Here is a 25,468-nt window from a genome sequence, read left to right as displayed (position 1 = left end):
TCCTGGACTCACTCTGTAGACCAGGCGGGCCTCAAACTCAGAAATCTGCCTTCCTCTGCCTCCCAAGTGCTTTGATTAAAGGCGTACACGACCATTAAAGGCCTCTCTCTATCTTAGCACTAAGATTACATGAAATTTCCACAGATTCTCATTTGGAAGAGTGATTCTGGAAAGCATACTTGTTAGAGAATTTTTCTAGACTAGATTCAAATATACATTTTATTTTTCATCTCTGATGATATGTGAATAACTAGACTCTAGACTCTCAGGAATTGCCAAGTTCTCGATTAAACAAGAGACTTTTCCTTAAAAATAAAGTGCAGTGCAATCAAGAAAGATATCCGTTGTAAACTTTGAGGACACACACACACACACTCACAAAGAGAGAGAGATAGACAGACAGACAGACAGACAGACAGACAGGCAGACAGGCAGGCAGGCAGGCAGAGACAGACAGGCAGGCAGACAGACAGAGACAGAGAGAAAGAAGGACAGAAAGAAAGGGACTAGGAGACAAAGTGACAAAGATGCAAAGTCAAAGACAGAGAAATAGAGCCAAAGATGGATAGCTAACCCCTAAATGTGTGCTTACATATGCAAATACACATATGTATACGCACATCACATAAAAGTGAATGCATATACACACAAAGAAATAAAATAATACACTCACAGGAAAGAAATGATATTTAACCTCATTTCCCTTAAGTCACAGTGGATGCACTTAGTCCACATTTTATAAACAGTAAACTCTCCCTCTGTCTCTGCCTTTTTCCTCCTTGCTTATCATAGACGAAGGGTATCCATGAAGCACGTAAACATACTTACAGTTATTAATTACACATGTGACATAGCACAGGTGGCTTATAACCATTATCTGAATGTTATAATAGATAGAACTAATCACTGACATGTCACATGAATCTCCCATGTTTTCTCCTATGTGTGGAGCAACGGGCGGCTATTTTTTAATTCTCATCCCCTGGGAGTATAGTCTCAGGTTAAAAGATTTCCTTTTAAATGTCTGTTCCTAACAAGGCCTTGTTTCTGAGCTGAGCATCTCAATACGTGGTTAGATAAATGCATAATCTTTAACATGCATACAATATTACAAAGGTCATTCCTTTCTGCGTTACATAACAAACTCTAATGTCATATCTTGTAAATTCAACCAAAGACACCAGGAATAGCAACCATATAATTTTCTCACTGAAACCTGTCTACAGAACATTTATCTTGATTCCAAAACAAGAAAAGCTTATTTTCCTAAATATTCAACATAAGGGTTACCATAAAAATGCTAAGAATTTATGGGAAATTGATGAGCATTTTCTATGCTTTATGCAATACAAAGTTCAGTGTTAAATTTGGGATTTTTTTTGTAGCAATTAAATATTTCAAGATGGTGGCCAGGCTTTATTTCTGAGCTACTCATTTACATGTAATTTCTCTTTACCTTGCCTAATTTACTTATCTTCAGCCAGATAGATGAAACATTTCTTTATGTCAACTAAAGTTTGATCAAAGCAAGACTGGAAGAGACAGAGAAGGGAATAAAAACAATCATTACAATGATTAGGTATCTCTTTGGGGAGTCATGAAACCTGCTGTTAATGAGTTCTATATATTACAGCTGGCCATAAGGACAGAGTTAAAATTTCCTGACAGATCAGAAGATTTCTAATTGAATTATACTGGACATTTTCCTTCTTAGGACCAAAGCAGTTAGAGCTGCAGCAGTGAACAAGAGACACATGTTCTCCAGTAATAGTCTTGGGAATGTGATCAGAGCTAGAAACACCAGGCAAAGTCAACATAACAATGGGAGGTTTGCATATCTGCTTGAACCTGGAAACAATATTTAAGATGATACGTGATGTGATTTATAAGTGTCAGTCAAGGATATTTATAAACAGAAGTATCTATCTCAGTCAGATGGCAAAAGGAAAGAAAGACACAGACTGCTGGTGACCCTTAAAATCAGACCATGTGCTAATGCTGTGAATTAAAAAAAAAAAATGAGATTCTCCTAACTCTTCCATAGGAATACCTGACTTCAGTCCAATGATTCTCCCTTTGGATCCCTTTCCCCTAGCTGGATCCCATAGTCTGGCCTCAAGTGGCAGAAAGGAGAAAGGGGTCTGTGATCAAGATGTAAAGTGAACAAATAAATTAAGGAAAAACAAAACAAAACAAACAAAAAGACAAAATCAGGGTGGACTATGGTGATGTTCATATAATTCTAAACAGTTCTTCCCAATTAAGTGAGGTACCAAGAAGAAAAACATTATGGATGGACAAAAGCAGTCACAGTTTCTCATTATCTATGATCCAATTAATGTTCTACTCTCCATCTCTTAGCCAGAAACTAGGTACCCATTGTAGTGTTCATTCTATTTATCTGTTGGTACCAAGAAGCAGTCATTTTACACCTTTAGAAATCTCCCCCAAAGTAACATGTTGTAGATGAAAACCTAAAGATAATGTCACAGGACATAGAGAATGTAAGATCAAGGCATGATGGTGATTATGTTTACTATTCACTTAATGTTATCTCAAGAAAACTCTGCAAGACACAGGTTTTTGTTGTTGTTGTTGTTGTTTAAAAAGGTAAGATTGAAAATACAATCACTTCCTACCTGCTTCTTTGGAAATTTGTGTGAAGGACTCCACACCTTTCTCTCCATAGCTTCCTTCAGATGCAAGAGTAGATACATAATTCCAGCCCAAGGCCTTTACAATGTCTACCATGGCCTGGGCTTGGAAGGAATCAGGTGGGACCACTCGAGAGAAGAAGTCATAGCGACGGTCATCACTGAGTTCAGGAGCGGTGGATGCATAACTAATTTGAGGGATCTGAAATGACAAGAAAACACCATGTGAGAGCACATCAGGAGGGTGGAAAAAAGTCCCAGGTAGGATTAGCCACTCAAAAGACAGGGCTGGAGCAGCACACAGGATGAACTTTCTGCCCAGCAACCATCCTACATGCATACAGAAAGGGGCATTTTCTTTTGTGTCATCTTCTATTTTCTCTCCTTAAGAAATGGGAATGGGTATAGCAAGGAAGGCTATTGTAAACATCATGGTTAGTTAAACGTGGAAATTTTGTAACCAATCCAGCAAATATTGTAACTCATATAAAACCAATGCAGCCCAACTGCCTGTATCTACAGACCAGAGTAGTCAACAGAGGTTATGGTTCCTCATGGACATCATGAATTGTTAGCAAAGAGACCTGAGGACCTGCAAGGACACATCAGTTGAGTTCCATGTAGTAATTCATTTGCCAATGGCCACCTTGATATAAGGGTGCTCAGTAGCACACTTAGCCCAGATAAAGGGGGTGTCCCCAGTATAAGCCTTCTCAGCTTGTGGGTCATGACTTTCTGGGTCACATATCAGATATTCTGAATATCACATATTTGCATTATAATTCATAAGAGTAGCAAAGTTACAGTTATGAAATAGCAGCAAAATATTTTTTTATGGCTGGAGGTCACCACAACAGGAGGAATTGTACTAAAGGGCCACAGCATTAGGAAGGTTGAGAATCACTGCTTCAGAGGTTCTTACACGTTAGAAGGTCTTCTCTAAAGCTTCACACATGCTCTTTAGGTGCTGGAGGACAGCTTTCAGTCCTGTTGTGTGCAGTGCACAAGCACTAAGGATTCCCTCATTTCCTTATTAGCATGATATATGTTACTTTTAGATGAGATTAATCTATTTAGTTGTTTTAAGGAGCTCTAGAGCTTATACCTATGAAGACCAAAGTAGAGAACCATAGAGGAAGGGAAGTATCAAATTAACTTCCTGGTGAGGATTGAATGTTTTGGGATTACTTGAAATTTAGTTACTTGAGTGATTTTGAAGAATTGATAGTAAGATAAATGAAATTGATGACCTGCACATTTATATTATATTATATTATATTATATTATATTATATTATATGACAACTACATATACATAATACACACACACACACACACACACACACACACACACACACACTTACACAGTTTCAAACACCCTAAGGAAACTACAATGGCACTACTGATTACAAGCATGGCTTGAGACCTGACATCCAGATCCCTGTGTTAATGAACCTCTACAGTGTACTCCACCCAACTTGTTCTCTCTCTGATTTCTGGAAGGTAGTAATTTCTAGAAATAACCTATGATCATTAGTACAAGTAGTTATGTGCAATAATTAGGTAGTTAAAAGGTTTTGTTTGAAAATTTCTTTATCTTGTTATTTTCTCAGATATAATTTTTGATCTTTGCATTAATTGAGCCAATAGTCCATCTATTTTGACACTTTGAAAGTCACTTTGACTTTCAGAGTCCAGAAAACTTTATTTGATTTGGTTGTTGTTGATTTTCCATGTTATTTTCTTGTGTTGAAGCATAATTATTACTATTATAAAGATCAGTACTCCACCAACCTTTTAAATTATACAGTAGCCTTATACAGCCAGAAAGAAGTCAGATGTTCTCTGTTTCCCTACTCATGCTGCAGGGCTGCACCTTAGCCAATGGCAAGAAGGCTCTCTGCTCCAAATTGAAAGCACAAACCAGTGTTAGGAAACCTCAGAGTCTTCTGCTGAGGTCTTCACCTCAGTAATTGAGTAATAGCTCTTTCAAGAGGCACTGGGAGTACAGTGGAATAAACTTGGAGTATCAAGTACTGGGATCAGAGCTTGAGTCATTTGTTAACTAATACCTGCACCTCAATGATTTCGTTGCATCAACTGCTCTCACAAGGCAGGCATGCGCACTGTTCAACATAATACCAGGATAGGGTGAGCATTTCATACCCTCAGGAATGATTATGAAAAGATAGAATAAGGTATCTCCCTAACTAGGGCTGTCTGTTCTCCACATTTGACTTTCTGTATTGGTCTGAGTGTGAAATATCTTACACAGGTTCAAGCATTTTTTTAGTACTTAGTCTCCAGTCAGTGCCACAGTTTGGAAAGGTTCTGGAATGTTTAGGGCATTGATCCTTGTGGAAGAACTGCATCAGTGGAGGTGGGATTTGAAGTTTTATAACCTGGACTTACATGGTCTTTCTTCCCCTGACTGCCTACCTGGCCTCTTGGACTTTCCAGCATGATAGATTCTAATCCCCTCCAGAGCACTAGTTCCAAATAAAACTTTACTCTCCAAAGTGGATTTGTATCAGAGGATACTATTAAAGTATCCAGAAGTAGGAATATATAATTTCCCAAATTTTCTATAGCATAGGTTAGCTTTCTCCTCTGTGTCCTAATGCAAGTTAACAGTTTTGCATATATTCAGTGATGACAGCCTTAGAAACAACAACTTTTGTATGTTAAACTCATTATAATATATACACAATGCTCTAATAGATTAATAGGCAATTCCTCATCGAGCCACTGGGAAGGGTTCTACACTATAATATACTAGATTATTACTGTGTGGTATTATATTTTTATTAGCTTATTTTATACAAATAGTAGGCACTGAGCTACAGAATTCAACCATGACCACAGAATGCATAGCTATAGAATTAATATTCCTACTCAAGCCTGAAAATGTGCTGTGAAAATAACTGAACTCTTAATTATGAAAATTTACAAAATTTTACTAAAATATTTAGTAATAAGCATAAAAGGCAAGACCAGTAGATGATCAGAGTATAAGTGGATTTCTGCCCCTAGCAATGACTATGTCATCACTGAGAGTCAGTGTACAGCACATTCTGAAACAACTGTTCAAACAAACTGTTTGAACACATTGCGGGTGCTCATACAAACACCTTAACAATCTGGGCTCTGTATGTGCTTATAGTTTGAAAACTAACTACTGAGGAAAGAAAAATATTCATTTATAGAACTTCCAGGAGAAACAGGGGGTGGAGGAAGTTGGACGTGACAGAATTTTCCTAAAAAGAAGGCAAGAAGATTAAGATATTTCCATTAACTTTGATTTGATAAAATGTATGTCTTATGACGATGCACAGCTGTTGTTGCTCACTGCCCTCATTCCTTCCCATTTCTGAAAGAGTGTTAGTAAAGATAGACCCAGTCTACTATCAACTTTTCACTTATGTAAATGCTGAAAAACATCACAATTATAAAGTATCACAATGGAAAAGCATTCTCTAAATTATTCACCAATTACAGTTATGAAAATCTTGGTAAAAAAGACTCCTTTCCTCATTGTCACCTGTCTTTTTAAAACTATTGCTTTCTTAAGTCCATTCATTTCAGGTACATAGGAAATAGCCTTTGGATCAGGACCCAAGTTTCAATTTCAGGCCCATAAACACCTGCTCTTCACTATTTTACTTATGTCAACAGCAGACATATAATGATCCTGGGATAGGGAATTACAGATCAATGGATTTCACATTTGAGATCAAAATGCATTGCATAGAGATAACCCTCCTGGTAATAGAGATGAGAGGACAGAGGAATTCCTATAACCTGTGGTACGTGGTCCTGCATATTTACACAGTGATGAGGCATGCTCAGCTTCTTGCTTTCCAGGGGATTTTCAGGTTTATGAAGTCATTGTTCTGAGACTACTTTTAATGTTTAATCGCAGAATTAAAAATGCCTCTTACTGTATTATTTATCCTTTTCTCCTGATAAAAATGTGCCTATCACTGAAGAATAATTTAGTTAATGATAAGTATAAAATAGAATAAGAAACTACCATCACCTACTTTGCATGGAATGAAATTTGAGATACATTTTTGGTTTATCTTAGTAAATCAATGATACATCACTGATTAAATGTGCAAAGAATTACACCTAAAACCACCAGGTACATTTAATCCATGGCTACCTAGTAATGTGTTCTTAAATATCTTTAGTATGTTTGTCTTTGCATTTGAATATATACATATATAATAAAAATATGAATTTAATTTTATTCTCCCTTACCTTGCATTTTCCTCTCCACCCTTCTCTCTCTTTTTCTCTTTTATTTCTGTATGTGCGACTTGTCATAATTCTTTGTATATTTAGCCTCCCCACATATTGCTAAATACTTAAATCTTCACTATCATTCAAATCCAATATCAAGTCCTCAGAGTTGAGTGGATCATTGTGCTCATCTAACAGGTTTCACTAGAAATGTTCAAGGTTGTGCCTTCAAAGTGACAGAATATTCACAGTGTTTGGTGAAATCTCTTCATGTTATTTCAGGTTGATCAATGGTGTAGAACAAGCTCTCACATGGTTCACTTGCTGCCGTAATACCTCTCATTAAACAGTTAATCATGGTTTGCTTGCAGGGAAGACTCTTTCTTCTCATATATTAAATTCTTCTTTTTAATTTATTACTATTGGTCAGGAGGGATGGGCACACATGCCAGAGCACATATGTGAAGATCAGAAGTGAACTGTGTGAAGCATGTAGTCTGCTTCCACCTTTACATAAGCTCTGGGGATTGAATTCAGATCAGTAGGCTTGAGTGTCAAGGCCCATTCCTGTGAGCCATTTCACTGATCCATATATATTAAATTCTGAAGTGATCATTTGATATCTGGATATGACTTATACATCATATTTTTATCTTTAAAGTCTTGGGTCAACTCTTAAATATGTTAGCTTTTATGGGCTTGGAGTGTGTTAAAACTGTATTAATTCTTGTGTGTTCCTTCTTTAAACTGATTTAGAAAATACCCTGCATAATCACATCTGTTTAGTTTTGGATATGAACTTTAGAAGAACTTTTAAAAAAATTTACCAAAGTATTCATTAAGATTTAATGAGAATTGTATTATAGCAATATATTACTATAGAACTTAGTTTCTACAACACTGTGTCTTCACTTGTGGAAAATTAAAAATTGTTAGTTTAATTCAAATTCATTAAATATATTTTTCATATAAAATAGTTGAACTGGAGTTACCCTAAACAAGATATAATGTTCCTCTCAGAGGCCATTAGTTGACAAATAAAGGGATACCTTCAAGTGGTTATTTGAATGAGTATGGCCTCCATAAGTTCATATAATTGAATACTTGATCTCCAGTTGATGTAACTCTTTGGAGAGGATTAGAAGGTGTTGTATTATTGGAGGAAATATGTCACTAGGAATAGGTTGACCTTAAGGTTTTAAAACCCCATGTCATTCTCAGTTAGCTCTCCTTTTCTGCTATATGCATGTGGGTCAGATGGGAGCTTTCTGCTACTGCTAGAGAAACATTGCCAAACTTGCCTGCAATGCTGGTTATGGACTCATCCTCTGAAGCTGTAAGCCCCCATTCAAAAACACGTTCTTCTCTGTTGTTGTTGGTGGTGGTGGTATTGTTGTTGTTGTTGTTGTTGTTAATACTCTTGTTTTTGGTTTTCAGGGTTTTCATTTACTTGTTTAACATTCTTTTGGTCATGGCAATAGAAAAGTAACTAAGACACTCCTCTTGAGATATTAGACATGTCTCAAAATCTCCTAAACAATGTAGCCTATTGTCATTGCTTTCATTGGCCCACACAAACCTAATGCTAAGACCCTTACAATGAACGTTACACACTTTGTTCAAGCACATAGAAAAATCAAGTTGGTCCTAACTCAAATCATTAACTGAGGCCTAAGTTTCAGAATGCAAGAAGGCACTAGTCAGGCTGTTAAGGGAATGAAGTCATCAAGAGTCTGACTCAGCTACTGTGAGTTACAGCAAGGACTGATGTAGCAAGAAGTGCCCATGGATGCAACAGGGTCAAGGATATTAAAAGAGGTAGACATTTATTTTCTGTGGAAGCTTGTGCTTTGTACATCTGGATACAAGGCCATTATTCATGAGTCCACAGACTATGGAGGAGGGGTGACTTACTACTTTTATTTTAGGAATTTTAATATGTTATTAAGGAAGCATAGTATCAGAGTGCATTCTAAATTCGTATCTTTATATGCATAGATTCTGGTAGCTCTCACAACTCATCAGAGAAGATTTTTTTTGTATAAACTCACAAATGATCAAATTGAAGATAACAAGTGTCCAGTGGGTGCTCAGACATAAAAGGAACCTTCTTATAAACATTATGTGCATTCTGTTAAAACACATGGATTATTGTAGAAGATGAGGAAGTTATTAAGACTAATGGTCACGGACAACCAAACCCAAATGGTGCCTTTTAGACATGGCAGGATACCTACACTCATGAACTTTTGTTGTCTGCACAGACTTTCATGAGATCAAAACAGTCAACATCCCAATATGGAAGAAGAAAGAACTTAAAAGTCCCTACCCCTAGCTGTAGAGCTATTCACAATTGATGACTTTTGAGAGAAAATCAGTTTTAAGGCTATGACCACTAGGAGGTCAATCAAGCTCAACTAGATAAAGATAAGCCCAACTATGGTAAAACAGACATAAGTAATGTACAACAAATACTGAAGTTAGTGTACTATAAAAATAAACATAAAGTTGAGGTGAGATAGGGATGTGGAGGAGGGAAGTGGGAGATGATAGGATGATGATATGTTAGATTTAATTTAAAATTTATATGCCGATTTGAACTTTCAAAGAATAATAAGAATATATTGTAAGGTGTTTATTCACTTCCATTATTTACTCTTAGGAAAATCATATAATTGTCTCTATGTAGGCTTTGCACATTGCTTATTAACTTACTTTCAAAATCATTTTTATTTTCATTGTAGCACATATGAGGTAATATTAACATACTAATCTATCCTGCTTGAGTATATTAATTTTTCTTATTTGCTTGTATCTTTCTTAAAACTATTATTAATTTGAATAGTTTTCAAGTTTTTTTTCCTCAGAGTTCCATGAAAGCAAGTTACATTATAATTTATTGCTTTCTTTTTCTTAATCCTTTGTTGGAAAATTATACATAAATGTGTTTGACTGTGTGTGGAAATAATCATTTCAGTGTACAGGTGTCCAGTGAGTCCTCAAGAGGTTATCCGATACCCTGGAACTGACGTTATAGGTGGTTCTGAGCTACCTTACATGGGTGCTTGAAAAATGAACTCAGATCTTTTGAAAGGAATGTATGTGCTCCTAATTGCTGAGCCATATGTCTGCTCCTATTTTGTTTTCTTTTCTTTTCTTTTAAAATTATTTGATGTTCCTTTTATTTTTTAATTGGATGTTTTCTTTATTTATATTTCAAATATTATCCTCTTTCCCGGTTAACCCCCACCCCCACCAAAACTCCCTATCCCATCCCCCTCTCTCCCTGCTTCTATGAGGGTGTTCTGCCACCCACCCACCTACCCACCCACCTACTCCTGCATACCCGCCTTTGTGTTCACCTACACTGGGGCATCAAGCCTTCACAGGACAAGGGCCTCTTCTCTCCTTGGTGCCCAACAAAGCCATTCTCTGTTACATATTTGGCTGGAGCTATGGGTCCCTCCACATATACTCCTTGGTTGGTGGTTTAGACCTTGGGAGCTCTGGGGGAGTCTCATTGGTCAACACTGTTGTTCTTCCTGTGGGGTTGCAAACCCCTACAGCTCCTTCAGTTCTTTCTCTAACTCCTCCACTGGGGACTCCGTGATCAGTCCAAAGGTTGACTGCCAGCATTTGCCTATATATTTGTCAGGCACTAGGAGATCCTCTCAGGAGATAACTATATCAGTCTCCTGTCAGCATGGACTTCTGGCCATACACAATAGTGTCTGGGTTTGGTGACTGGATATGGGATGGATTGCCAGGTATGGCAGTCTCTGGATGGTCTTTCCTTCAGTCTCTACTCCATACTTTGTCTCGGTATTTGTTCTCGTGAGTATTTTCTTCCTGTTTCTAAGAAGGACTGAAGCACTCACACTTTGGTCTTCCTTCTTCTTGAGCTTCATGTGGGTTGTGAATTTTATCTTGGGTATTTTGAGATATCGGGCTAATAGTAACTTATCAGTGAGTGCATACCATGTGTGTTCTTTTGTGACCGGGTTACCTCACTCATGTTGCTATTTTCTAGTTCCATCCATTTGTCTGTTTATTTCATGAAGTCATTGTTTTTAATAGCTGAGTAGTACTCCATTGTGTAGATGTTCCACATTCCTCTGTTGAGGACATCTGGTTTCTTTCCAGCTTCTGGCTATTATTAAAAAAAAAAGGCGGCTATGAACATAGAGGAGCATGTGTCCTTGTTATATCTTGGAGCATCTTTTGGGTATATGCCCAGGAGTGGTATAGCTGGGTCCTCAGGTAATACTATGTCCACTTTGCTGAGGAACTGCCAGACTGATTTCCAGAGTGGTTGTACCAGCTTTTAATCTCACAAGCAATGGAGGAGTGTTCCTATTTTTCCACATCCTCATCAGCATCTGCTGTCACCTGAGTTTTTGGTGTTAGCCATTCTGACTAGTGTGAGGTGGGATCTCAGTGTTGTTAAGCTGTATTATAGGGCAATAGTGATAAAAATTGTATGGTATTGGTACAGAGACAGGCAGGAAGATCAATGGAATAGAATTAAAGACCCAAAAATAAACCTACATACCTATGGTCACTTGATCTTTGACAAAGGAGCTAAAACCATCCACTGGAAAAAAGACAACATTTTTTTAACAAATGGTGCTGGTTCAACTGGAGGTCAGCATGTAGAAGAATGCAAATTGACCCATTCTTATCTCCTTGTACACATCTCTTGTCCAGGTGGATTAAGGACCTCCACATAAAGCCAGATACACTGAAAGTAATAGGGAAATTTTCCTGAACAGAACACCAATGGCTTATGATTTAAGATCAAGAATGGCAAATGCGACCTCATAAAATTGCAAAGCTTCTGTAAGGCAAAGAACACTGCCAATAGGACAAAACAGCAACCAACAGATTTTGAGAAGTTCTTTACCAATCCTACATCCGATGGAGGGCTAAAATTCAATATATACAAAGAACTCAAGAAATTAGACTCCAGATAATCAAATAACCCTATTAAAAATGGGATACAGAGCTAAACAAAGACTGTTAAACTGAGGAATACTGAGGGGTCAAGAAGTACCTAAAGAAATGTTCAACATCCTTAGTCATATGGGAAATTACTTCTCTTATTTACTTTCAATAGTGTTTTGCCTACACACATGTATGATTGTGTGTGTGTGTGTGTGTGTGTGTGTGTGTGTGTGTGTATGTGTGTGCTCATATATATGTATCATGTGGGTGCTTGGTGCCCACAGTGGTTGTCAGATCCTGAAAACTCAGGTTTTGGAGTTAAGAAAATTTGTCAGTAACCATGCGTGGTCTAAGAACTAAACTTCTGTCTTTTGCAGGAAGCCGGATATATACATTGTAAACTATTTCTCCAGTCCTAAACTTGAACACTGAAATAACACAAAATATATGCATTAGTGAGCACTTTCAAAACACTAGTACTCATAGCTTACAAATATAAGTGACTGGAGAACTTGAATTATTTTGATATTGAATAATAATGTAAAGGTAAAGGAATTCCAATTAGTGTCATGTGTCATATCACCATTGGGAGGTACATTAAATTCGTGCCCAAGTTCTATTATTTGGGCTGGGGAACAGTAACTTATTGGAAGGTTAATTGGTGATTTTTTTTTAATCCCTGGAACTATTTTGTTTTATGGAATCAAGTTTCACAATTCTAATTAAACAATCATGTGCATTACAATCTATTTATTATTCTCCCTCTTTCTTCAGAGTACTTAACCTCATGGAGGGCAAGCCCCTGTGTATCATCCATTTATAACTGGACAGAATTCTACTGGGAGAGAGAGAATTGGAACAGAGTCAGTCTTTCTTGAATGAATTAGACAGATAATAAATTGACAGAAAAATGCTGAGAGAACAATCCATTGGTATGTTCCTCACGCGCATGGTTCCTGTGGCCAGTGGGTTGCAAAGCCCCAGGAGTTACTTCTCTCCCAAGGGCAGGCAAGTGATGGCCAGTGACAAGGACTAGGAAAAACTACTTATCTCTCTTCATCATGGAGACTTACCTTGAGATACTTTTTTCCTTCTCATCAGAATATAAAAGAAAGAAAACTGGCTGGTGAATTAAGTTAAGGGGCAAAGAGATGAAGTGAACTATTTAATAGCCTCCTTGCTCTGGCTTCCACTCAAGTCTTTGTCTTACATATGAAGAGCAAACATGTGCTTTGGTGCGTGCCTGTTTCCCCTATCTCCCTTCAGTCTAATGTTTTACTGGTTCTGTTTTTAGATGGGTTTACTGTTAGAAGCTATCTAGAAAAGGTTATGCCTAGAAAGTAAGTTTTCTGGAGATGACCCACCATTTTGCATGGCTCTGATGGGTGTGTTCTGAGATTCAAGACCCTCAGAGACTTCATCCCAGGATTGCTTGTTGCTGTTGATACACCTTTCCTGCCACTATTATATATTTATGATTCCTGGGCATTATCCCACCATATTAAGCAGATCTGTAAATCAATATGAAAATGTACCTTTGTATAGCAAAGTTGTGTATACAAACTGATGATTTCATAATTCTTGGTCATGATTTTATAGAACTCCTAAATTGATACAAATATTCTCAAGCACCCTGTAGGTAATGTATTGTGGGTACAGGGACAGCAACTACATGATAGACAAGTACATCTGTACAAAACTTCAAAATAATAAGACACAAGACAGATCAGTTGATCTGTCTCTTGACAAAACTATATTAACTTATGACATAAAAATTATCACTTTAAATTTCTAATGAACTTATGGAGCTAGTAACAGATAAGGAATGTTTAGTAAGGTACTAGTTTGATGAAGAGCCATGTAACCAATTCTGCTGGCATTCCTTAAACCTTACTGACCTATGACATGAACTCTTGCCTTAAACTTACTGTGAACATTTGGAATATAAAAGAGCTTAGAAACCCATGTGATTAATTATCCTGAGAAGGTATAAAAACTAAAAACAAAAATAAAATATTGCTTTAGTCCTTCTCTGCTTCATCCATTGTGCATGTGTCTCTGTGTGTACCTATCTTTCTTTCGTTCTTTCTTCCTTTTTTTTTTTCTTTTCTTTCTGGCTCACTAAGAGTTAAGCAAATCCAAGACTCTCACTTGGCCAGGGAGAAGCCTAAGTCAATGAGTAAAGAACTCCAGTATTTAAACTGATTTCCCTTTAATCTCCTCATGCTATCAGCAGGAGTAAAATTGCCAGAGGCCATCAACTTTGGGCTAGAATAGAAAGAAAAAGTTAAATTGCCAATAGTTAACAGCCCAAGTCTCTGACTCTATAATTCTCACAGCCTCACTAGGTATCTAACTATTGGGACAGGGCCCTGACATTTTTGCCTGTCCTGCTTTCTTCTTAGCACCTAAAAAACAAGGTTATCAGACACAAACAGAAAATATGGTATTTGGCATCTTGGGTCCCCAGTTCTACCTAAATGTCTTTACTTTATGTTAACATTGTTAGACTGAAGTCAAAATTCGAAAGAAATCAAGGATGGAATACATTTTGCATTCTAGAGAAATAACTGTCACACATAAAATTTACAAAATTAAATATTATAGGAGTCTAACACAGTTCCATTTTGTAACTGTTGATAACACTGAGCCCTTTCTAATGTAATTCTATCCCATAATTTCTACAAAATCAACAACTATTAGGAAACTTATCTCAGCTTGGAAACATGCCCCGACAGACATTATCTTATGTTCAACATCTGTTAAAATAGCTCAAGTTTTGTGTCCAGATGTGCTTCTGATTACATTAGTACACAGTTTGAAAATCGGAATAGTCACCATTACCCAAGCACAAACTTTTTTTTTTTTTTTACCAAAACACACTACAAAGTATTTATAATCAAGGAAATTACAGTAACATTTATACAAAATGTAATAGAGAGAAGCAGTTTTGGATTTTGTTTCCTGCACATTGAACTTTCTTCTCTGACAGTATATCCCTTCCTCTGAACATAATAAGGGTAGTACCTTTGACAAGGTCAGTTACCTGGGGAACATCTTTTTTTTTCTGGATATTTGAATAAGGATCCTTTGTTCCTGGGGACTCATAGCCAGGGTAAGCAATAGAAAATGTAAGAATACTTGTTCCAGAGGGCAATTTTCACAAACGTTGTAAAAGGCAATTTTTGGAAGTATCATGTGCAATTAAGATAATGCTCCAGTGTACCTGTAGAGATATTAATGAACTCCCAGTGGGGCATTATTAAGTTCACAGTCAGCAGTAATTTTGCTCTTCCTTCTTATTAAGCTTTATTGATATGGATCCCCCCAAAAGAGAAAATGGTTGAATAATCCTTTCAGGCTTATTCCTTGAAGCATCACTCCTTTCATTTTATAATTATATCCCTCACAGATACCATCTTTTCACATATTAGGATAGCCAGGCAACCATCCCGAGTTTTAGCAGTTTTTATGCCCAACCACTGAAAGATGACTACAACTTTTCATTTAGTTTTAACTCTAATTTTACACAACTTCACTCATGATAGATATCATTACCAGATTTCCCAACTCCTTTTCCACTCAATGTTTATTTCTTTAATTTTAAATCATCAATGAGCTTCACTATTTTCTTAGTGGGTGGTTTTTTCTTGTGAGGCCCAAGAAATTTTGCTGAGGTAGGGGCTGCAAATCATGCTGGTCTACAGTACAGGTTTAGAAGTATGATAATTGTTCCTTTCATGGTTTTCTAAGTCCATAGAAATATGAATGGGAGGTAAATATCAGCAATAGTAGCTGTGGTTCTATCAAGCTAAACATACTACCAGGACCATTTAATATCTACAAAAAGGTCAACTAAATGATCCCAAGATTCATCCTAGGTAAAAATGCTACAAAGTAGAAATTATACACCTCCACTCACACACCCCACTGTGTTACTTGTTGAGATAGGTTATATGGTTGACTTTCTGTAAAGGCTCTCTCTGGAGTAAAATGGATTCTCTAAGGACTTCTGCATGTTATAGCATGTCTACAGCTCACCCAGGACTCCGTATGAGTGTCTAGAGGTCCTTTTCTTTCCAGTGTTGTACTACCAACATTATGGGCATTCTAGAGAAAAGTCAAGACAAGGAAGAAATTATATCTTGAAAACAGAATTTCTATTTGTCCTTAGACAACCATAATACAAAGAAACAAAACCAATTTGAAGCAATAGTTTATTTTTATGCTTTTTATATTAGCCATGATGATAACCTTCATCCCTTTCAGCTTTCAAGACCTGAATAGAAATCTTTTGCACTAGACACTGAATATTGAATACTACGACTGTCACTAGTAATGCCAATGTCAAATAATCAGGGTTCCTTAATCTCCATTCTATTCCTATGGTCTCAACTGTAAAGTAGGGTATTCCCTAGCCTGGACCTTCAAGATGCTAGCGGCATGTCCACCAGTTATCATAAGTGAAATGTGTCTAGGGACTGAGGAAACAGAGCAGTAGTAGAAGACATGCACATCCTTGCCTGGTTTGAGTCTCATACACTAAGGAGTTGGGAAAGCAATCAGTGGAAAATGCAAATACTCCATTGTGGGTAGAGTATCAGAGAATATGAGTGTGCAACATGATCTCACTTCGAAATCACCAGGCTGAGGATCACAAACCAGAACAATTGCACAATTTTAATCATGGCACAAACTGTACATGAAAAAGAAACTGTATTAGTGTCTTACATTTTACTTTCTTCTATTATTACTTCCCAACTCTCAGCTTCATGTGTTTTTTAACTCCCCTTTGTCATCTGGTCAGTCAGAGGAATGACTACAGCACTGCACTGGGATACATCCAGGGATGTTTTAAAATGAAGAGATGCTATTTCAAAAGAGAATGGAATAAACTCAAATGTTTTCCTGAGGACTAACACCAGCTCTCTGAGTTTGTTCTAGTTTAAAGACAAATTCTTGATCCATTATGTTTGAAAAAAGATTGTTATACTTAAGTCAAGATTATAGCATACTTCATGGAATGATGTGTGTGAATTCCAGTTATCAAAAAAGAAAGAAAGAAGGAAAGAAAGAAAGAAAGAAAGAAAAAGAAAAAAAGAAAGAAGAAAGGAAGGAAAGAAAGAGGTAACAAAGTGCATTTCACAAAAATGTTATCCAATAGCATGGAACTTTGGGGTTCAAAAGAACCATGGTCAAGTTGATTTATTTCAAATAAGATAAGAGGTACTCACAATACAGAAGAGAAAGGCACATATGCATTAACTCTTATATTAGCATTTTTTAAAGATGGCTTGCTTGTTGGAGATACTAATTCACTAATTCCTCCCTTATGAAAATAAATTGCTTTCTTATTGATCCACTTTTCACTCTGAAGTGCTCATAGACAAACAAAATTTCTTGCCTGTTAATACAAGAATGATAAGTCATAAGATTCTGTGGAAAATAATCCCTTGTTACTTAGTCCCCATAATATGATATTGCATCACTGTGGTGGCAAATTTTGGTTTAAACTTCAAATATCACAGCATAGTAATTGTAAGATCTAGAAAAGTCCATTGGCTCCTAGGGCATAAATAATGCACCAGTAATACCACAAGAGCTGTCCGGTGCTGGATGGGGGATAGAAAACAGCATTCATAGTAATATGTGACTCAATCTCTGCTTTCCACAAATACTTATATTCATTTACTGGTTGCTATTCTTCAGAAACACCTCAGTAGGAAACATTGTCCTTGACAGAATTGTCCTTAACAGAGGGTCACTGAGACTCAAATATGTATTGAGTGTTGAGAGTTTGTATAAGATACAGGAGCCATGTATTATGAAGCTGATCTTGAGAAAGAAGGTAGATTTCCATCAGTCACAGAACAAACAACATATACCTCCAACTAAAGATAAAAGGCAAAAATGAATAGGAAGAGCATTGCAGACCTGAGATGTGTTTGAAGAAATTCCACAAATGTGTCTAGTTTAAGAGTAGAATGTATGATTCCATTTAATTAACATCCAGAGTAGATTATGTGGCAACATAATCGAAAAAAGTCTCATCTAATTTCATTTAGATTCTTATGTTATGATAACTACTCTTCCTAATAAATTAACATAATCTATCAAACATATATTACTACACTCCTGGAAGAACATAGAGCTCAAGAGCTACTAAATCCCAAATACATCTGATGTAATAACTCCCTAAGAAGCATCTCCATTAGCTACAGGGATTTCTCAACAAGGATTCAATTACAGAAAGAATCACTGATTGTTCCACTTGGTCTGCAGCAAAGGGTGCTCTCTATTTCCTTGCAGGCCTGAAGTAGGCCACTTCCAGCTGCTGCTGGCAATAGAGAATTTTCTCATTTTGATGGAAAGATCTTTGCCATCTGCAAATCACGAGCGCTGATGAATGAAACAACGCTTAGCGTGAGTCTAGCTATTTCTCTCTTTGCCTTCCTTCTTAGTCACTAGGTGAGAAGATAAGCATAGAGAAGGAAGAAAGGGTACAAAATACAAATTGTAAAACATTTGGCAAAGCAAGGTCTTAGCCATAGAAATATATAATATGGGCTAAATCCATCTAGGACTAACAGTTTTGATCATATTTTTGTGTGTTATGTAAGTGTGTATATGTATGAAAGAGCAAGAGATGTGGGGGGGGAGGGAGAAACAGAGACAGACATACAGACAAACAGAGACATGGAGACAAGGAGACTGAGAGACAGTCAGAGCTGTAGAGACAGAAATACAGCAAAAGAAGAGTTAGACAGAGAGATGAGGAAACAAATACAGAGCAACAGGAAGAGAGAGAGAGAGAGAGAGAGAGAGAGAGAGAGAGAGAGAGAGAGAGAGAGAGAGAGAGAGAAAGAGAAAGAGAAAGAGAGAGAAAACAGAGAGGGAGAGGAGAAAGATGGAGAAAGAGGTAAGAGAGCACAAAGTTCTGCTGTAAAATTTCAAGCTAATGTAGCTATTGAATGTAGACTCTCCTATTCAGGGATATTGATTTGTTGTAGAATCTTTCATATTTCCCATCTCCTTCCTCAGATCCTGCAGTCTAAACTTTTGCTATCATATCTTCTGTCACCTTATCATCTTCCAATTAAGATGATTGCAACTTTTTTTTTAATGTAATTGCATTTCTACTTGACTGCTCCCCTTTGAGAGTGAGGGAGACAGGGAATGATCTCTGTGGCAGCTTGATTGGTGTGTTTGTAACAAGTTTGCTTCAGGGAAGAGTTTGGAAAATAGCTACAAATCTATGTGATACAGTTTATTTCTAAAGAGAAGCCTTCCTTCAACCTGGGAACTCTGTCCTCTTTTTGACCTTGCCTTTTAGACCTGAAGTTAAAAAGAACCTGCTAATAGATTAAAGCATCTCATAGGGTCAAGGATGAGGTACTCCTGCTAATGGGCTCAGATCCTTACCTTCTTAAAATTTAATGATGCTTAGAGGGTAAAAACAATTTATATAAACTCACAATGTCACAGAGATAGCAAGAAATAGTTAACTCCCAGTGTTTATATCATCTACACTCAACTTCCAAACCACATCCTTTTCTTATGTCAAGCTATTAGTTCCTTGGTATATTAGTTCTTTTCCTTTCTAATGTCTCTTTCTGAAAACTTAAACAGTGTTATGAACTAGTTTGGGTGTAGAAATAAAAAGATCCATTGTCTATTGTTTTCCTATAAGATAGATATACTAACATTCCATAGTTCAGATAGCATCCCTGTCTCTAAAGAACCCATGCTTTGTATTTCTGCTCTGTCTTCTTGGCACATCCATTTTACTATTAGTGTCACCCTGAATCCACACTCCTGCTGAGGCAACAATGACTAGGAACATATTCCAGGAAGTGATACTGCAGATGTGGGAAAGACTCAAGTATAACCCCTGCAGAGCTGGTATTCTAGGACACTGTCTCATCTCCTACACATTGCTGGTACCTAAGTGTCATTCTCCAGTGTTTTCTCTTGATTCAAATCTAGTTTCAAAGAGAGATTTTTGAAAAATCTAACTTTTGTCATGCATCTTACTAATCTCTCAAGCATTGAAAATATTCAATGAAAAAGGTAACACAAAGGAGATAACTCACTTCTATGAGTGTTTGGGCTGTATTAATTGGTTTTAGTGGGTGATAACAATAATAATGATAAAAAAGAGATCATGAATTTTAGAGTGGAAAATGTTGAGGAAAGGAATTTGGGGGAGCTTTGGGGGAGAAATGTCAGAGGATAGGACCATTTTTCATTGTATGCAGTAGGAAAATTTAAGTAATGCAAAAAGTAAAGAAAGAAAAATATTTACAAAAATAATTAAAATCAGTAAGCAGCCAACTATTGACACTGTCACAGAAGACAGGTAAGAGTTGGATGGATGTAGCCCCAGACCAGGAAATTCTAAGCAGGTGAAGAAGGAGGAGAAGTGGCTAGACAGATCTTCAAAATAACTTCATGGAAGGCAAAGAAGTCAAAGCTAACAGGTAATCCTTCCCTGCCAATAACTCTATGCTAATTACAAGAAAGAGATGGTGCTGAGAGTGTGAATACCTTGCAATGACTCTGAACCATGCTGCTACTTCCCTGGACACATTCTGGGAAAGCAGTGAGCATTATGGCATAACCCTGATTGTGCCAGGCTCTTTCCTGTCAGCATCTGCAAGTGGTAACCAGAAGAATTCAACCTTACCCTAAAGATTCTTTTAAAATGAGTTAGTACCATTCAGGTTTAAGATGCATCCATGGAGCTGGTACACACCTAAAAACCTGCCACATCCCTAAAGGGATGGCGAATATAAGGCCATTTAAATCTATGTTGCCAGACCCTGTCAAATAAGGAAATAAATAATTAATGCAAAGATCACTTACTTCCAACTTTTGTGTAAAGAAAATATTATAGTAAGTTACTGAACTCTGTATTTTTTTTCTATCATTGTAGTCTTCTGTATATTGAAAAGATAGATCATTTAATCTACATCATTTGATGAATTTAAAAGTCATATTGAATGTTTGGAGAAATTATTTAGTGCTTAATATCATTTACTGTTTTTGAAGAGGACACAGGTTGAGTTCCCAAAACCCACATGGCAGCTTACAAGTGCCAGTAAATCCAGTTCTATGGATCCAGCATCCTTGGGTCTCCATATACACAAATACATGCATCTATGTTCAACCATGAGAATCTAGATACACACATTTCAAAGAGTACACACACATACACCAATGAGTCAGGAGGAAAATAAGACTGCTACTGCAACCAGCCATCTGGAATTTAACATAAAGCATGTGTAAGGAAAACAATGTGCTGAATTATTAATTTATTGTTATGACTAGGTTAGCATACTGGCAAGCCTCTTGCAGACAGCATAGGATTAGATACATACTGTCACTTACTATTCTCTTTTATAATGGTGAGGGAATCCACAGGAGTTAGCTTGATCCTGTATCTGCTCAGACTGTTCCCTGTACACACCAATTGATCCATGCTGGTAAAAATAGCTCTATAGGTACAAATGAAAACTTTTACCTGCATAAGAGGTTTGATGTGGTTGGTGCAAACATTCTTTATGCAGCTCTATGCAACAGCCTGCTCAGCTTAATCTGTGAATTGGCTGACAGACATTCTCCTATGAAGCCTCATTGGCTGTGGCAACAATCATCTTGATAATAGGCTTGTCTTGTTCATTCCTGATCTGGTATGATGAAGTAAGAAACAACAGAGATGGTGAAAGAACAGTGGCAGCAGAGAGAGAGAGAGAGAGAAGCAGCGAGATGACTATCAGAATCACTGCACAGCAAGCTGTTAAAGGGGCAGACAGTGTGCTGCAGAAATGGCTACAGAAGAGGCTGCTAGACTGGTGGGCAGCACTAGGGATGGAAGAGCAGCAGCAGCCATAGCAACAACAGACAGGAAGGCAGGAGAGTAACCAGGGCAGGAATATGGGGGCTTGCAGAAGTTGAGAAGTAAGCAGAGAATCCTGTACTCAAGAGAGTTAGAAGACAGGAAGAAAACAGAAAAGAAAAACTGTAAGCTCTCATTGCTGGGAGATTTCCCAAGATCTGCCAAGCCTCTGTGATCAGGAGCTGCAACACTGGCTGCTGGCCAATGCTGAGCCATCCTCATGCTTAGATTTATCAGCAGGTTAGGTTGCCAATAACTACTAGAAGTTTCCATGTATGCTTTCAAAGGTGGAAATAAACAGCAGTCCTATCCAGGTATGATGCCCATGAAATACAATAATCACCATCGTGAAATGATAACCATAATATTTAATAAAAATGCAATAGTAATGTTCATATCTTAGTAGTAGCCAACTGGTCTTTAATTGGATTTAATAGCCAATCAACAAGATACCTGGTACCAGAAGCCTAACCAATGGTGAAGGCTAGTAAGCCATGGACCTTGGAGGAGGACCTACAAATACCACTTTACTAAATTAGCACAATGCCTAATGATACTCAGAATATTTGTCCTTATGCCCACAGATAATTCACTTGCCATAATAAAAAGTGTGTGTGCATGTGTGTGTGGGGGGGATTAGTGACAGAGAATAATAGACTTCCATAGAAAATGAAGATATTAACAGTAGAGAAAGAAAAAGAAGTGCAGATGGAAATAGACAGAAAGAGAAACCAGAAATAAAGATACCTCAAATACTTTTCTGAGACATCCATGTCTGTGTCAATCAAGGATAATGTAACTTTCCTTATGTGGTTAATGCTAACAAAGTTAGTCGATCTGTCTCCCTATACTTTAAGTAAAAAGTTATGTAAGAAACAAAATGTTGACCAACAAGACAGTGTAGTGAAATCTAGGCATGTCATAAGGGTCAGCATCTTTCAGTCACATGACCATCTTCTGCTCAAAGTCCAGCATTTCCTGTGATAAAGTGGTACCCTGATTTTCAGTTAAGTCTGTCTCAGTATCCTCTGTTTAATTCTATTGACTACACAGAAAATAAGGTTTGGTGTGGTTATGGTAACAGAAAATGTCTTTACAAAGGTCTTTTCAAATCTGACAGTACTAGAACACCAGCTTATTCTGGGGATAGAAGTCACTGGGCTCATCATTAGTCAAAGTTCAGATAAGGCTAAAGGCAGTCTCTACCACATGGGCCCAAATGGCACATCTTCAAAAGGGGCTGTTTGCTATCTTTGAGCTATTCCTGGGAATTTTCCTGTGTTCCCAGGATATGATAATCCTGTTTGTTTCACAGGAATACAGAGAGTCTGATTTTTTATGCTCCCATTTCCTGACACTGCATAGTACAAATTATAATTAGGAAAACACCTGAGGGGAAGGTGACAATTCAGTTGTCCATTTTTATAGATAAATCCCATTTCTACCAGCACAAGTGATTCACTCTCAAAATAGATACCTAGAAGATGTGTAGTTAGCTGGTTCACTGCCCTGAGAAGAATACAATTGCTAAGATGACAGCAACCACAATAGCAGAAAATGTGAGCCCTGTAAATATTGTCATGGCCAACAAGACTCTAATACAGGTATGGAGTGATACGTAAAAGAGCCATTTTGTGGAATATCCCTCCAAAGGCCAACTAAAGCAGCAATGTCAGCAAATCGAATATAGCTCAACAGGGCTCTCACTGCTAAATGAGAATAAGTGTTCAAAAGCCAGAAAATAAGCAAATAGGAAGCCTGTGATAGGGATATTTATAAAGCCTAACCTGGCTTGAGAGTTCAGCTCAGTGTGGATCAAAAACATGTTATAACCTTATCTATAGTCATTTGGAGGAAAGCTCTAAAAGTCTTTTACCCAAGAGGATATATTTAAATCTCATATTAATTTTTCTCACCAGAGGCAATCTTTATTCTATGTATGCTCTATAGCTAGTATAGAAGAAAAATGGAATGTTGCAAAAAAGTGAAAATAGTAAAGCTAAAATGTATTAACCTTGGACTAGCTTGTTTGGGTTCCAGATACAAAAAGGAATATTAACTCTGTCCATATGGCTTATATTGGACGCACACACACACACACACACATATACACAAACACATACACAATTATGTTTATTTCACTATTGTTTAAAAATATCATAATTTCTCTCTTCCATCCATTTTCTTTCTTTTCACAAAACGTTCCATTTTAGAGGAAAGAGCTCATAAGTAATTGGATCTATTAATCGGTTGCTGAGACCTTCCCCATTATTAAAGATATGCCTTGTTGTTATTGTTGGGCACCAGGCATGGGGATATAAAGGGGTGGGAAAGACCCGCATCATGCCAGAGCTCGGAGCCACTGGACCATTGGACCGGCAGACGCCAACAGGCATAGTGTCTCACAGGCTGCAGAACCCCCACTCTGGGGGTGGGGAAGGCGTAGTCTCAGCTCAGGCTCTCAGGCACCACAGACCACTGGGTACCATGGAAGAGCTGGTTCTGGGGTCTCTGGGTCACACGGAGGCCAGAGATGAAAGGTTCTCAGTCTGGGACATCTCAGATGCCACTGGATGTCATGGAAGAGCTGAGAACAAAGTGAGGGCCCAGGGTGCAGCTCATTCAGTCCTTGGGCCGAAGGAAAAAAGGGACAGGGAGACAAGTCGTTGGGTGGTTCCCTTGAGGGCAAGAGTCCTTGGTCTGGTCTGGTGGTGGAAATGCTGGGAGGCTTTTCTGCTGGAGATCAGATGTGGCTCTCTTTAGGGGAACGTCTATTCCATTGTTCCAGCATGGTTGTTTAGATGAAAGGAGGCAGTCCATGGTTTTAGAGCTTTATTTCTATTGTAGGGGAGAGAGAGAGAGAGAGAGAAAGAGAGAGAGAGAGAGAGAGAGAGAGAGACAGAGACAGAGAGACAGAGACAGAGACAGAAAGAGAGACAGAGAGACAGAGAGACAGACAGAGAGACAGAGAGACAGACAGAGACAGAGACAGAGACAGAGAGACAGAGAGACAGAGAGACAGAGAAGTAGAGGCTGGCCATGGCCATGCAGAGAGAGAGGAAAGGGGAGGGGAGAGAGGGAGCAAGAGACAAGAAAGAGAGCAAGAGCTTTTGAGAGAGAGGAGGGACCTAGCAACCCCTTTTATAGTGGGCTGGGCTACCTTGCTGTTGTCAGGTAACTGTGGGGCAGGGTATACCTGGCTCTAGTCAGGTGACTGTGGGGGTGGAGTCCAGCCAGAATACTTGGGGCATTGCTCCATGTGACTGACAGTCACAGGATAATAGAGTTGAGGGCTGGTGGTTGTGTCAGCAGCCTAATGTCTGGGGGTATAGCTCATTGTTCTGTTCCCTCCCTTGTAGAATTTTCTACTAGGTCTCCAGAATAAGCCTTGGCCTTAACCAGAACACAGACTACCTTTCACTGTCCAACAGTTATAATATAGAAAAACAAAATGGCCTAAAATTTGCTGTGTCTTTCATGACCAATATATTAATGTATTTTCCATTAATCAATTTTTAGAAAGCCTTAATCCAAGTTGCTATGAAATAGTCAAGTTTGAAATTTGTGTGTGCACGTGTGTAGTACATGTAGTACACATATTTATATAGATAAGTGTATCTGTGTTTGAAATCAAAGGTCATCTAATACATATCAATATATTGGGTGACTTCCACTAACATTCTCCACCTTAATGAATTCTATTTATTTCCATACTGTTTTATTTGGGA

At 37.7% G+C, this 25,468-nt stretch overlaps 1 protein-coding gene across 1 annotated transcript in view; it reads right to left on the bottom strand.

Moving 5' to 3' along the window:
* Nucleotides 1–25,468, bottom strand: part of Grm7 (glutamate metabotropic receptor 7) — a 906,484-nt gene that overhangs the window by 595,715 nt on the left and 285,301 nt on the right. The window contains exon 2 of the mRNA XM_031382827.1: nt 2,640–2,856. Coding sequence (XP_031238687.1) covers nt 2,640–2,856 — 217 coding nt within the window. The remainder of the gene's footprint in view (nt 1–2,639; nt 2,857–25,468) is intronic.

The sequence above is a fragment of the Mastomys coucha genome, unplaced genomic scaffold (genome assembly GCF_008632895.1).
Source record: "Mastomys coucha isolate ucsf_1 unplaced genomic scaffold, UCSF_Mcou_1 pScaffold20, whole genome shotgun sequence".
NCBI lineage: Eukaryota > Metazoa > Chordata > Mammalia > Rodentia > Muridae > Mastomys > Mastomys coucha.
Note: the sequence above shows the minus strand (reverse complement) of the source record. Positions and strands in the feature narration are given on the sequence as shown.